At 45.8% G+C, this 15321-nt stretch overlaps 1 protein-coding gene across 1 annotated transcript in view; it reads left to right on the top strand.

The window, feature by feature from the left end:
- Positions 1 to 15321, top strand: part of LOC126419009 (ubiquitin carboxyl-terminal hydrolase 2-like) — a 237964-nt gene that overhangs the window by 45059 nt on the left and 177584 nt on the right. Inside the window, exon 2 of the mRNA XM_050086061.1 lies at positions 11254 to 11421. Coding sequence (XP_049942018.1) covers positions 11254 to 11421 — 168 coding nt within the window. The remainder of the gene's footprint in view (positions 1 to 11253; positions 11422 to 15321) is intronic.

The raw sequence follows: 15321 nt of genomic DNA, 5'->3' as shown, positions 1-15321 counted from the left end.
CACTCGCAGCGTCTGCCAGAGGAGTTGGTTGGGAGTTCCTATGACACTTTCGCGCTTATTAAACGAACGTGTAACGAAACGTGCTGCTCTTCTTTGGATCTTGTCTGTTTTCTGTATCAGTCATACCGGATACGGATCCCAGACCGACAAGCAATATTCAGGCATTAGTCAAATAAGGATTTTGTAAGCTACCTCCTTTTTGGGTGTGTCAGCGTCAGCGTTTTCTGCTATTAGTTTTATGTGGTCGTTCCACTTCATATCGCTCCCTACACGTATTCCTAAATATTTAACGGATGTGATTGCTTGCAGTGATTGTTCTGTTACAGTGTAAACATGCAATGAAGGCTCTTTCCGTCTGTTTATGCTCAGTACGTTACGTTCGAATGTGATGAGTATCAGCTGACGGTCACCGGCCAAAGCTTCGATCCTCTGCGTTTCTTCCTGCATTTCGGTGCAGTTTTCTAACTTAACCATTTCTGTCTGATACTTTGCAACGCTCGTAGTTTGTTCTTTGAGACACGGTCCTGAGCCCTATTTTTGTTTCCCCTGGCGGTTTAGCAGCACGAGACTATTTTGTGTTTTGCTAGTTGTACGATACGTGGGTCAACGGCACGGTTTCATTTTTGCACGGTATATGTACTTTATTTTACTATAACAGGAGTCCGTTATTTGACCACCTCAAAGGTTTCGATCCGCCTGTCACCCGGAGCACTGCATGCAAACAGGATATGCCGTCAACAGATGGGCACCAATTGCCGAATAAAAGGCGAAAGTCTGTGAGTTACTGACCCTACACGCGAGGAAGCAGTATGTGTGCGTCTAGCTGTTTGTAGTTACAGAATGTGGCCCCGTGCTGCTGCAGTCCGCATACGGCGAGCGCTGTGGCTGGCGCAGGTCGAGCAGCGCTTATCTGATACGAGATAACCCTTGTGAGTCACCGCTGAACAGAATCTCCCCATCAGGTTTCGCGAGCCACGTTTCGAGTGGCGAAGCTCGGCTCTTACATGCCAGGAATTATTCACTTGTTAAAGGTCGTCGGTGCATTTCCATCGGTCTAAACGTGGATCACAGCTCTATTAGACAAGCAGCATACGTATCCAGCACAGCTTCCTGTGCAATGTTTGTAGAGTGGTCGAGCTGACTGATGTCCCGTTCTTCGTACAGGCCGTCGACGTTGTCTTTCCACCTACTCGTTCTCTCCTCTGCGTCCAGTAGAGCGATCCCTATTACACTCTTAATGTCAAGACTTTACTTCAAAATTCCGTGCAATTTATTTCAACTTTTTATATAGTGTATCTCTTTTCCTGATGATGATGTGGGTGGGATAAGTTCTGCGAACCACACAGCCTCCAAGACACAAGGGACACACGGTATGCGGTCAGAGGAACTTTCATTCGTCAGCGCCATCTGCCGTGGCAACGCTGCATTTCCGGACACATGTTCGCAGCATCTTTTTTTTCCTCCATTTGCAGTCAGGATCTGTCCATGTAGTTTGTCGGTTTTATTAGTGTTCGCCCTGTATACCATCCACTAGTAGTGTTGCTACCTGCCGGCTGTGAGTTGTTATTGTATGTTGGCGTCGAACGCAAGCGGTGGTCACAGTAATGCGACTGAACCGTGAAACTACACCACTCGAAAGTATTTATTGTTACTAAGCAGTACTGAAATATAATCCGCAGTAGTTATAGGGTGCAAAGCACAGGATAGATTAGAAATCTATGGGGGAAGGGGACGTTGCAGTGTGCGGGCCGTTGCTGTGGAGCTCGTACATGTGAGCCACCCCACTCCCTTACTTTTACGGCTATCGCAGTACTGCGGAGAAATTCCTGAGGCTGCGGCGGCCGGGCCTCCGAGACCTTGGGGGCGGTCGGCCCCGCGCGTGGCGGCGGTCACGCGACCGCCCCACGTCACGGCCCCCTCTGCTGCGCCTGACACCGACGGTTACTGCAACAGCCGCTGTCTCGGCGAGGTCTGCGCACACGGTATATCACGAGTATGCAGCCCAGACCCAGCGACCTGTCGTGATGCCGCTGTTCGCGGTGTGGCGTTTCCCTCATCTGACAACGAGCCTGTGCTTGCTCGTATTACATCTGAGTGATTAAGACGGCATTCACTGCTTATTAATTCTTAACTCGTGACATTCTGACAGCTGCAGGATGGAGTTGTTTAAAAATGACTTATTGCTCCCGGTATCAGAGTTCCTACATATTCTCATAAAGAAAGTCTTAACTTGTTCGTATATTGTCGACTGTACTTAACTGACTTCCAGCTCTCTCCACCCTCACCCCCTCACCCCACCACTCGTCTCCCTCGCACTCCCTCCCTCCCCCCCCTCTCTCTCTCTCTCACTCACACACACAAAAAAAATGAAGAGTGAAGAAATTTCGGGAATACATTTATCTACGTGACATATTTAAGTGATTAACATTGCAAGATCACAGGTGAATGCAAATTTGAAATGTTGCTACAATAACCGGTGCAAAGCCGGCTTTACACACACAGCAAAGGTGCCGCCACAGCTAGTGGTATATTGTAGTTGCAATGCAGTTGCACGTGTGAACTTCCAAATTTTAGTGGCGCAACATAAGAGACGCAACTTTTCTCGTGCCACAAAAAGTTCAACTTGGTTGTATTTTGTTGCCCTACTTCCACCACTGCTCCCTGGTGGCAGTATTTAGAAAAATGAAATGAAATGTCTGTGTGGCTAGGGCCTCCCGTCGGGTAGGCCGTTCGCCGGGTGCAAGTTTTTTGAGTTGACGCCACTTCGGCGACTTGTGTGTCGATGGGGATGAGATGATGAGGACAACACAACACCCAGCCCCTGAGAGGAGTAAATCTCCAACCCAGCCAGGAATCGAACCCGGGTCCCTTGGCTTGACATTCCGTCGCGCCGACCAATCAGCTAGCGGGGAGGGCGGCAGTATTTAGAAACACGAGCATTCTGTCGCAGTTATCGTGGAGTAATTGGTGACGCACTCCATTCGATTTCAGTGTGTTTTCATTTCACTACTGAAGAAAGTGTAAACAGCTGTCGGCAAGTACCCTTTCGCAGCTTCTGGAACTACAAGAACAGCAGTGTGTGTGTGTGTGTGTGTGTGTGTGTGTGTGTGTTCTCGTAGTCCTCTTACACGGCCTCGTTCAAGGTCAGTGAGGTGCTGATAATGACGTCATTGTCGTCTTAAAGGCGTTCTTGACTAACATAAGCTCATCATGTCGAATTTCAAAGGTACATAACGTTAACGACCGTACAGCGTGTATTTAAAGGAAACCTGATTTGCTACTAGCGCCACTCTTAAGCGACTGGCGGGAACTGTAACATACATCTTTCAGATCTATCAACACACCTACCAACCTTCAACTCCTTCTTGGTGTTGCGTTTTGTTGTGATAACATCTTGATTTCTGTGATGTGTGTTCTCTTCCAGCTTCGCGATTCATCATCATAATATGGGGCATAGATTTTCCTGTAAACTGCGTTTTCAAATACCTGTAAATGATATTCTTCGCTTTTAGTTGAACTCCACGTTTCTGTTGCATAGGTTGGGACTGATCTAATGATTGTTTCATATAGTTTATTTTTAGTTTCCTTGTCAGTAGTTTAGACCATGGAAGTTTTTGTGTGGAATAGTAGGTTCTATTAGCATTTTGCAATTTCATTTTCACTTGTCTCTGATTTTGTTCGTCTGTCATTGTACCGGAAATTTTTTGAGTTGTTCAGCGCGTTAGAATTTATAGAATGATTATTAGATGCGGCTAGTTGTGTTGTTCATCTCTACATCTGTGAACTGTCATGTACACATATCAAAAAAAGTTTTGCATCGCCCTCGTTCCCAGAACTCCTGAAGATAGACGTTGACTGTGAATATTGTGTCACAGACACAGTCCCTTTGATTGTTCAGAGATATCACCGAACCCTCCCAAAGATGTAAACAACCATGCATGAGCAGTCTATTAGACGGAGGAGGTCCGACAGACGATCAGTTGCAGTCATTTCACCAGAAAGGCGGTACACGGCTCCTGTGTCTGTAGTTCAGCCATGCCTAGGCGGTCAATACCGCGGCTCGATCGCGTCCATATTGTTACTTTGTGCCAGGAAGGGCTCTTAACAAGGGAAGTGTCCGGGCGTCGCGGAGTGAACCAAAGCGATGTTTTTCGGAATTGGAGGAGATACAGAGAGACAGCAACTGTCGATGACATGCCTCGCTCAGTCCGGCTACTACAGCAGTGGATGACTGCTACCTACGGATTATGGCCCGGAGGAACCCTGACAGCAACGCCACCATGTTGAATAATGCTTTTCGTACAGCCACAGGACGTCGTGTTACGACTCAAACTGTGCGCAATAGGCTGCATGATGCGCAACTTCACTGCCGACATCCATGGCGAGGACCATCTTTCAAACCACAAAACCATGCAGCGCGGTATAGATGGGCTCAACAACATGCCGAATGGACCACACAGGATTGGCATCACGTTCTCTTCACCGATGAGTGTCGCATATGCCTTCAATCAGATAATCGGTCGGAGAAATGTTTGAGGGCAACCCGGTCAGGCTGAACGCCTTGGAACACACTGTCCAGCGAATGCAGCAAGGTGGGAGGTTCCATGCTGTTTTGGGGTGCATTATGTGGGGCCGACGTACGCCGCTGGTGGTCAGGGAAGGTGCTGTAACTGCTGTATGATACGTGAATGCCATCCTCCGACCAATAGCGCAACCATTTAGGCAGCATATTGGCGAGCATTCGTCTTCACGGACGACCATTAGCGCCCCCATCGTGCGCACGTCTTCTGAATGACTTCTTCAGGATAACGACATCGCTCGGATAGAGTGGCCAGCATGTTCTCCAGTCGTGAAACCTGTCGAACATGCCTGGGATTGATTGAAAAGGGCTGTTTATGGACGACGTGACCCACCAACCACAATGAGGGATCTACGCCGAATCGCTGTTGAGGAGTGGGACAATCTGGACCAACAGTCTCTTGATGAACTTGTGGATAGTATACCACGACGAATACATGCATGCTGCATCAATGCAAGAGGACGTGCTACTGGGTATTAGAGGTACCGGTGTGTACCGCAGTCTGGACCTCCACCCCCGAAAGTCTCGCTGTAAGGTGGTACAACATGCACTGTGTGGTTTTCATGAGCAATAAAAAGGGCGGAAATGATGTTTATGTTGATCTCTATTCCAATTTTCTGTACAGATTCCCGAACTCTCGGAACCGAGGCGATGCAAAACTTCTTTTGATATGTGTATTTTGTTTTCAGGTACTTTACTTTTAGGCCAAGCTTGGATACATTTTTTACGAACTCCACAAATAACGGTCTAATCTCTACTTCTTACGATCAGTACTCTATCATCTGCATATGCTAATACGTTTATTTGGAGGATGCCAGCAGGTACGAGTTGAGTTTCCTCTCAACTCTCTGCAAGGCTACATTGAAAAGAAGAGGAGGCAGAGGATCTCCCTGTCGTAGTCCAGTTTTATTCTTAAAGTGGTCATACGTTATTCCATTTAGCAAAACTCTTCGTATATAATCATCCATGGACATTTTATAAAGATTTATAAGTTTAATTGGGAATCCCATGTCCTTCATTTCATTTCACAGGCTTTGCCTGTGTATGAAGTCGGTAGCTTTCATAAAGTCGACTTGCTTTATACAACAAACGACAATTGCGTTTTTATAATAAAAGATTTTTTATAGATTTTCCACTGCAGTGAGGACAATTAAACAACGAGAACTTGTATCACTCTGCATATGGTAGAGAGCTGACGTTAGAGGCCTAGTCACTCTTTAGCGTGGCATGATTCGATCTATACTGGATTATGGATGAGCCGTGTATGGCAATGCCTCGTCATATCTGCTAACCATGATCGATACTGTGCAGTACTGCGCCATACGAATCTGTCATGGGACAATGAGTTCTACGCCCGTGAAGGCGCTTTTGGTGCAGGCAAGGGAGATGCCCCTTCAGTTCCGGCGGACTTCCTTGCCTCGGAAATTCCTCCTTAGCAGAGCAGCGCAAACAGTTCTTCCTCTTCTTCAAAATCTTAAGTGCTTCATCGAGGACGACGTATACGTCGAAGGTATTCGAAGGAGGAGGGCACCTCTAATGGTTCAGAGTTTCAGACAGCAGAGATATGCGATACCCCCTCGTCCTAAAAGGTGTTTTGCCTCCTGTTTTTAGCTTGGAGTACGGAGCACTGAACCACCGGCCCACAATCTTTTGTCAGCCGAAAGGGTCGGGTCGAGCTTTCGCTACGTATTTTGACGTTTCCCAACTGACTGCAAGAACGGTACCCTCATCGGTCAAAATATTCACCGATGACTCCAAAATGAGAGAGGGCACCGGCTTTGGTTACTTTAAATATCGGATATCTTGGGCTGTGTTTAAGATACCCACGGAAGACAGCATCTTTACTGCCAAAGTTTTTGCAATTAAGTGCTGCAATATTCCGATAATCAGTCGACGACATATTGTCACAGGTTCGAGGAGTGCACTTGGAAAACAGCAGTGGGACTCCAGCCCTAACCACCGTGTGCTCCATGTAATTAAGTTAATCCATTAGTGTGAAAGTCAACATACACTTGTCCAGTTATTATGGATCAAGGGACACTCTGATGTATTGAGGTTGCAGACCACCTGGCGAAACAAAGTGTGGTTGACGGCCAACCTTACCTCACTTGTCTTCCACATACAGATTATGCTGTTGCCGTAAATAAAAAGATCCATTAAGAATAGTCGCAGGCGTGGGGGATCTCACGACAGTCCAAAGGAAGACATTATGTCGCAATAGAGCCAAGTATTCCGCGAAAAAACTGGTTCTCTCAAATAAAGTATCTAGACGTCATATCTCTACCATAACGCGCATCCGGCTGGGTCACGGCTGTCACCCTTCGCATCTTTATAGGACGAAAATTCAGCCGTTTCTACGCTGCGAAGAACACCCAGCTGAGATTGCATACCTCAAGTATGTGATACTAGGGTGTTCACGCTATGACAAACAACGGTGCAAGTTTCTTAAAGCCTTGATCTGAGCAAGAATTCGCCAACCTACATCTTTGAAGGACTTGTTTCGATAGCTGTCCACAACCAACTATGCCAGTATTGCCCAGTTTCTGCAAGAAGTGGATATCCAGTTATAAGTCAGATACGAAGGAACAAACGTGGGAATATACAAAGTGTACCAAGAAGTTTACGTGGCATTAATGTAATTTCCAATGTCTGTGCCGTATAAATGACATTGTATACCATATCTGCAGTTATTACCTCCTGTGGCTAACTGTTTAATGCCAAAGGTCAATAAATGAAAAAGAAATCTCGCATAGCTGTAGGGAGAGGAGGGGAGCGGGAGAGTAAGTCCCGAGTCACCCGTCTCTCGGGGGGCCTGTAGCGTAGTCCGTTTGCTGTGCTGCTGGGAAAGGAGATTGTGAGAGTCATAAGCGAACCCCGCAGTCGATTTCGAAACAGGAAAACAACGCACAACACAGACACTAGTGCAGTATCTGGTAATAGCTATAGCGCGATTACTTGCTGTGGTAGACGCTGTAGTAAAAGAAGCAGGTGAGGCATTATCTTACGGAAACGCTCCTCACATAAAACTGCCTCCTTAAAGCGTGCACACTATCCAGCGTTCCGTTGACGCTGTGCCCGTATTAGGCTGGGCAGGCGCTTTCATGGGCGTGACCTTTTCGTTTAAAGGTAGCCATCCCTTCTACTGTTCTCCAGTATCTACTTCAAATTCCACTTCCACCATTCTTTTTATGCACGGAGTTCTCCACTAAAAGTGTGTTTGCTGCCGCATCGCTAGGCATATTGGGACAGTGCTCACAGATGCACCGCTTAAACCTACTTAATTCTTAGCAATAGTAAATAAATCGAATAAATTAATTTTACGTACATAAATTGAACTGTTTAAACATATTTAAATTTTATAATTTTTCGTTTGAAATTGCGGGGAATAAAATAAAATAAAATGATAATAAAAATGATGATACCAGCAGGAATCGAACCCAGTCCGTCGAATTGCCAGGCGTTGCACTTCACCACTTTGCTATCGTGCCGTTACAAGAACCTTCGCTCGGAAATCTCTTATATTCTACTCGTTAAGCTTTAGAGAGCGTTTTACTTTTTCGTACGGCCCACTCAGGCAAAGTATTCTAGGAACGTGAAAGGGGCATCTACTTGCTTCTAATCACATAGTTTGAGCCAAATCGTGAGCGCCGTCCCACGCCCTCTTGTTCGTAGATGTACGTGTGAAGTGGGTTGGTTCAAATGGCTCTGAGCACTATGGGACTTAGCATCTGAGGTCATCAGTCCCCTAGAACTTATAACTACTTAAATCTAACTAACCTAAGGACATCACACAACACCCAGCCATCACGAGGCAGAAAAAATCCCTGACCCCGCCGGGAATCGAACCCGGGAACGCTACCGCACGACCACGAGCTGCGGACCAGAGAAATGCTGACCTGGTGCTGTCAGTAGCATAGCACTCGTAGCGCCGGAAGGGGTGACGACACATCAGAGCACATACAGTCGAAAACAGGCAGCTACGTCGCCGCTTCTCTAAGTTGATCGTATCGTGGTTGACCATCGTTTCAGCTCTCGACACAGGTTTCTAGTTATTTTGGACAGAGCGCTACAAAACATGTTTTCCTCCATTTTACTTGCATAACATCACGCATTCGAAGAGAAACGGCATAATTTTAGTGCGATTTCCGGCTCACATTCGGAGAGAAATGGCGTGATTTTTTAGCGCATTCGAAGATAAATGGCACAATTTTAGTGTAATATTTACAGTGCTGTGTAGCACTGGTTGCTACTGGTATGGAGCGTCTTGGTCTCCATGCAGATTGGCGTACGAAATTCTTGAAGACTTTTAACTTTGTGATACAGTGCTGTCTGATGTACATTTAATAGTGGGAGGCAAAGGCAGCGTACTCAGACCTAAATAGCGTTGTGATTGGCCTTTCAGCGAGTCGAGTGCCGTTGGCCAGGTGCCAGTCAGTCGCAGTTCTTTCTCAGGTGCCACGTGCTTGCTGTGTTGGCTGTTTGAGTGCTGTAGCCTTATCAGATGTTGCACGCCGCAAGCGGTTCTCCCCGGTACCAGAGTTATTCTGTCTGCATTGGAAACGCACCACTGCTTCGCGAGGATGGCCAGCAGATAGGGCTACACGTCGTTTTGAAACGTTACTGACACTGGGGGAACAGCAGCGTGCATATCGTATTTACAAAAACGTGTTACTTAGCTTTAATGCGTCTCATTGAGTAGTGTATTCAGTAGTAAATCTTAGGTCACTAAATGGTACTTTCATGAGACGTATAAGTAGGTTGTCGCCGTATCAGCTGCAGGTCTTGTGAGATTCGCTGCACGTGACAGGTTATAGGTTCAGTTTCGCTCCATTAAAGCGTCTTTATACTTCATTTTCCTGCCCCTTCGTCCGTATCTTCAACGCGTCGGCATGTTATTCTGGATTTGATAGCGTTAGTGATAGAGGGTTGGCTAGATACACTCCCTGTTGCCATCCGTTCCCCTCCGCCCCCTACCCCATCCCCACCATCCTCTCCCCTTCTAGGACAGAATGTTTGTATCCAATCGGTTTGCGCCTAGTGTTATCCCATAGAAAAGTGTGAGAACGCTTTCGAGATATTTGCGACTCGTGTATGTAAGGCGGGACGTGATTACTATCCAGGTATTCGCCTCGTCGGATGTGGAAAACCGTCGAAAACCACACACGTACACGGTGGTCGGCACAACGGCCCTCGTCGTCAGTTCTGAGCCGCCACGCCTCGCTAAACACCGGAAGCGGCACGTTAACGCGCGTGGCTACCCAGCCGGCTGTCCCATTCAAGTATCGCCACGCAGTGGACACTCCTTGCAAATATTTTTAACATACCCGTACACTTGCAGCCACTCTTACCGAGTTGCTTCTCTTATACCCTCGGCATTAGCCTCTACAAATTTTTCGAACCAGATGTAAAAGTATTGCTGATATTTATTGTTTGATTGTGTTGCGTATCAGTTCGATTGAATTTAGGTACCAGTGTTAGGCAGGTAACTGCAGAGAAGAAACCGCTTGTCGATGGCATCAAAATACTCAGGAAATATCCTTGAACAGCTTGTGACCTTCCATCGGCAGAGTTCGGGTTCAGACTGTGTGAGAAGTAAACGTATAGCTTCATTTTGTCACGTCAGAAAGAATCGAAATGTGACAATGAAACTTGGTGATAATGTTAACCATTTTTTTTACCTACATATTCACCCTTCAGTGCGAAACATATTTTCGCAACAGTGGATGAGTTCGCGGAGACATTCGTTGTAAAAGTCTGCATTTCCGTTGTTTCGTAAATATTCTACGTCGAAAGTCACCTCGACGACATCCTGCAAACGCCTGCTATTAACGGTTTCTTCCTGAGAAGAACGACTCACTAGATGTTTTTGATGGGAACACTTGAGGTGCGGCAAAGTTTTATAGTGCAATGAAGCAACACGCGTTGCCATGTCGTGTGCGGGATGAGTTGGGTGATATCGTGGAACAAAACCGCCCTCACGAAGAGCTTCCAGGGACGCGCCGTCGCTTGTGACCTCCTCAGATTTCTGTAGCATGGTCCTGTGGAGGTTTGCCTCCTGGTGAGCATAATCTGCTAGTGTCATACTGTGACACTACCAAAAAACGTTCACCATCTTTTTGCCCGATGCTGGTGAGTCGACGTGTTTCCACAGTTCACTTTGCTCTTTCCTCTCTTGGTCACGGTGATACATTGTTCCGTCGATCCGGAGGTCTTACTGAATGGGTGTGAGTAGTTACGGAACCCAGTGTATGAGATGTTGGTTACGGATTCACGATTCGTATATGCTTTTTCCACTGTCGCCTCGATTGCGATAGCGCCAGTCATAGAGCACCAGGGCTTCCTCTTGCGAGTCCAGATTCTCCACGGGGAACGTTCAGACTTGTTTGACCACAGTGCGAGTGTCTGTGGCAGCTGACGACTGTTCCGTACGGTGGTGCACAGCCGCCGTACACTTCCACCAGCCCGCCATCCAGTTTTCAGCGCTGTTTACCTCCAAATACGGAAAACGCGTTACCGCACGATTCCACACTTATTCGACCTTCTCCACCTTGTTTTGTCTCCTCTAGCGGGGAAACGAGGGTTTCCAGGTGTTCCGTGACTCTATGACCGTCTGATGTGACTTTAGCTGCTCACGGCGACTGACTAACGCAGCCTCTGTTGGTGGCGTGTTGCAGGGAGCTCGCAGTGATGCCGTACAGCAGCGGGGCCGTGGCCACGGTCTCAGCGATGCCGGTGCCCTCGGCCAGCCGCTTCTCGGCGGGCTCCTACCGCCTCAGCTCGTCGCTCAGCAGCCCCAGCTACTACACGTCCGAGTACCGCTCCAAGTACAGCACCCCCTCCAGGTCAGTACAAACGTGACACACCGGCTACTGCCGTTGCGGTTGTCAATCTGAAGACTGGTCTGATCCGGCTCTCCGTGTTACTCGCAACCTACATCCTTCTCAATCTGCTTACTGTATTCATCTCTTGATCTCCTTCTACGGTCCCCCCCCCCCCTCCGCCCCATCCTCCCCCCCTCACACAAACACACACACCAATACTAAATTGATGATCCTTTGATATCTCAGAATGTGTCCTGTCAACAGATCCCTCTTTTGGTCAATTTGTGCCACAGATTTCTTTTCTCCCCAGTTCAGTATCTCGTAATCAGTTACGTGGTCTATCCATCTAATCCTCGGTATTCTTCTGTAGCACCACATTTTAAAAGCTTTCTTCACTAAACTGTTAATCGCTTAAGTTTCACTTCCGTACTTGGCTAAACTCCTGACGAATACCTTCAGAAAAATATTCCTAGCACTTAACGACATGCCAAAGAAAATGGTATAGGCATGCGTATTCACATACAGAGATAGGTAAACAGGCAGAATACGCCGCAGCGGTCGGCAACGCCTATATAAGACTACTAGTGTCTGGCGCAGTTGTTAGCTCGTTTACTGCTGCTACAAAGGCAGGTTATCAAGACTTAACTGAGTTTCAACATTGTTATGGTCGACGCCCGAGCGATGGGACACAGCATCTCCGAGGTAGATGAAGTGGGGATTTTCCCCGTACGACCATTTCACAAGCGTACCACGAATATCAGGAATCCCGTAAAACATTACATCTCCGACACCGCTGCGCCCGGAAATAGATCCTGCAAGAGCGGGACCAATGACGACTGAAGAGAATCGTTCAACGTGACAGAAGTGCAACCCTTCCGCAAATTGCTGCAGATATCAATTCTGGGCCGTCAACAAGTGTGAGCGTTCGAACGATTCAGCGAAACATCATCCATATCTCATTTCAAATGGACCCGTACTGGTGTGTAGACAACATCATGAATCCATAGACCCTGCTTGTCAGTAGGGGACTGTTCAAGCTGGTGGAGGCTATGTAATGTTGTGGAGCGTCTGCAGTTGGAGTGATATGGGATCCTTGATACGTCTAGATACGACTTTGATATGTGACACGTACGTAAGCATCCTGTCTGATCACCTGCATACATTCATGTCAATTGTGCATTCATATGGACAATTTCAGCAGGTTAATACGACATCCCACACGCTCAGAATTGCTACAGAGTTGCTTCAGGAACACTCTCCTGAGTTTAAACACATCCGCATGAACATGCCTTGTAACGTGCTGTTCAGAAGAGAACTCCATCCCCTCTTACGGATTTATGGACAACCTACAGGATTCATGGTGTCAGTTGCCTCCGGCACTACTTCAGACATTAGTCGAGTCCATGTCACGTCGTGTTGCGTCACTTCTGCGTGCTCGCGGGGGCCCTACAAGATATAAGCAGGTATAACAATTTCTTTGGCTCTTCAGTATATATTTCTTGTAAACAAATTTCTCTTCTTCAGAAAAGCTCTCCTTGCTATCACTGTTCTACATTTTATATCCTCTCTACGTCATCTGTTATCTTGTATTTTGCTGCCCAAATGGCAAAACCCATCTACTACTTTAAGCGTACCGTTTCCCAGTATATTTTTCTCAGTATCACCTGATTTAATTTAACTACATTCCGTTATCCTTGTTTTGCTTTTCTTGGTGTTCATCTTATATTCTTCTTTCAGCACATTGTTCATTCCGTTCAACTGCTCTTTCAAGTCCTTTTCTGTCTGACAGAATTACAAAGTCATCGGAAAAACTCAAAGTTTTTATTTTTATTCTATGGACTTTACTTCCCAATCCATTTTTTTATTTCCATTAGTGATTGCTCGATGTAAAGATTGAATAACATCGAGGATAGGCTACAACCCTGTCTCACTCCCTTTCATGCACATCAACTCTTCTGACTGCCGTCTGGTTGCTGTCCAAGTTGTAAATAGCCTTTCGCTCCCTGTATTTTACACCTGCTACTTCCAGAATTTCAGAGGGAGTATTCAGTCGACATTGTTAAATGCTTTCTCTAAGTCTTCAAATGTTATAAACGTATGTTTGCCTTTCCTTAACCTATTTTCTAAGATTAATCGTAGCGTCAGCATTGCCTCGTGTGTTCCTACACTTTTCCGAAATTCTAATTGATCTTCCCTGGTTACGAAGAAAAATCTGTATGTCTATTGAGTTTGTTGGTAGGGAGGACGTGGAAACTACAGCATATTGGATCGAGAGTCAGCGATACATGCATAAGTAACTTCAACAAATAATTTAAAGTGTTAAATACTTGACGTTAACCATTTAAAATCATTATGGTTTAAAGACGCAAAGCTCTAATTGAACGCATCAGCTGTAACAATGGTAAGGGACAAATTGGTCTTTTTGAGAAACTGCGCTACTAAAAAGTTTCCATAAAATCTCATAATTGTTTCAAGGCCAGCAATTATGTTCAGATTAAGCTTCGTTTTGAAATATTTCTAATTTTCTTAAATCGTAAATTCTGTCCAAAATTTTGTTCTTAAAAGCACGTCTGTGCGTACTTAACATTCTTTACTTGCAAAGTTAGTGTGCCGAGCAAGGTTAGCACTGACTTACCACTGTTTACTTGCCGGATGATTTAATGCAACACCACTGCGAAATCTGTCAAAAACATTAAGTCGAAGATTCCGAAATGTTTCTGTGTATGATACTAAGGTTTACACTACCAGTTTTCGTAGTAATAATCTATAATAGAGTAAAAATTAAGAAGGGATCATCAAAATATAATGATTCACACATCACTTCACTCTACTTTCTAATGCACGAGAAGTTACGTAAACTTTTTTGCTCCAAGAGCGAAGTGTTGAAAATTCTTGCCGTTTGTGGCTCAGATGTAGCAACGATGCAGGAATTGATTTCTTCTATGTTGGGCAACAGTTCTGTTGCTTTTGGTTTTTTATTATCACATCCTTCAATTATAGCTGTGGTGACTTAGTGGATACGTTACATGATGTAGATATTGCATTGCATACAAATTTCCTGCGCTTCACACTCACTTACTCGACTAGAAATGTAGTGAACAAAACTTCGCCTTGTTGTGTAGATATATGATGTCTTTCTGCAAAAAGTCAGGTCTTCTGCTGTTTATTAACCATTTTTTGTTCTTAAAAGAAACCGACAGTCTTCATTAAATATCTGTATGTCACAACAGAATCGTATATAAATTGTTTAATGTACGGTTTCATGGTTTACAAGATACTTAGGAAGCTAGAAAAAGACAAATGAGTTGTCATTTTGTAGTTTTTGTCGAATGTTACGCTACTGCATACACTCTCCGTTGTAAAAACTATGTTACAAATCGCTATGAACGATACTATTCGCATTCATCCGATATCGTATTCAGAACTGTTGCTCGCTGGCCGCTCGCAACGCTGCTGTCGCAGAGTATACCACATATTAGCGGGAGTGTCGCGACTGTATGTGTTTTCCTGCTACCGGCAGCAGTATTTTTGGCACTTATTCTGTTTTCACGCGCACATCTCGACAAAGTTTCCATTAGTTCAAATGGGTTCAAATGGCTCTGAGCACTATGGGACTTAGCATCTGAGGTCATCAGTCCCCTAGAACTACTTAAACCTAACTAACCTAAGGACATCACACACATCCATGCCCGAGGCAGGATTCGAACCTGCGACCGTAGCAGTCGCGCGGTTCCGGACTACAGCGCCTAGAACCGCATGGCCACCGCTGTCGGCTTTCCATTAGTGACAGACTTAAATTTGAGATAGAACTGTCATTTCTCGTGGAACTATCGACTAATGGAATAAAGCACGTCACGCACGATATTTTACGTGCAGTGACTGTCTTTCTCAGCCACTGTTTACAGTCGAGGTCTTCAATTG

This window comes from Schistocerca serialis, chromosome 9 (assembly GCF_023864345.2).
Source record: "Schistocerca serialis cubense isolate TAMUIC-IGC-003099 chromosome 9, iqSchSeri2.2, whole genome shotgun sequence".
Classification (NCBI taxonomy): domain Eukaryota; kingdom Metazoa; phylum Arthropoda; class Insecta; order Orthoptera; family Acrididae; genus Schistocerca; species Schistocerca serialis.
This window is presented reverse-complemented; position numbering and strand designations above follow the sequence as displayed.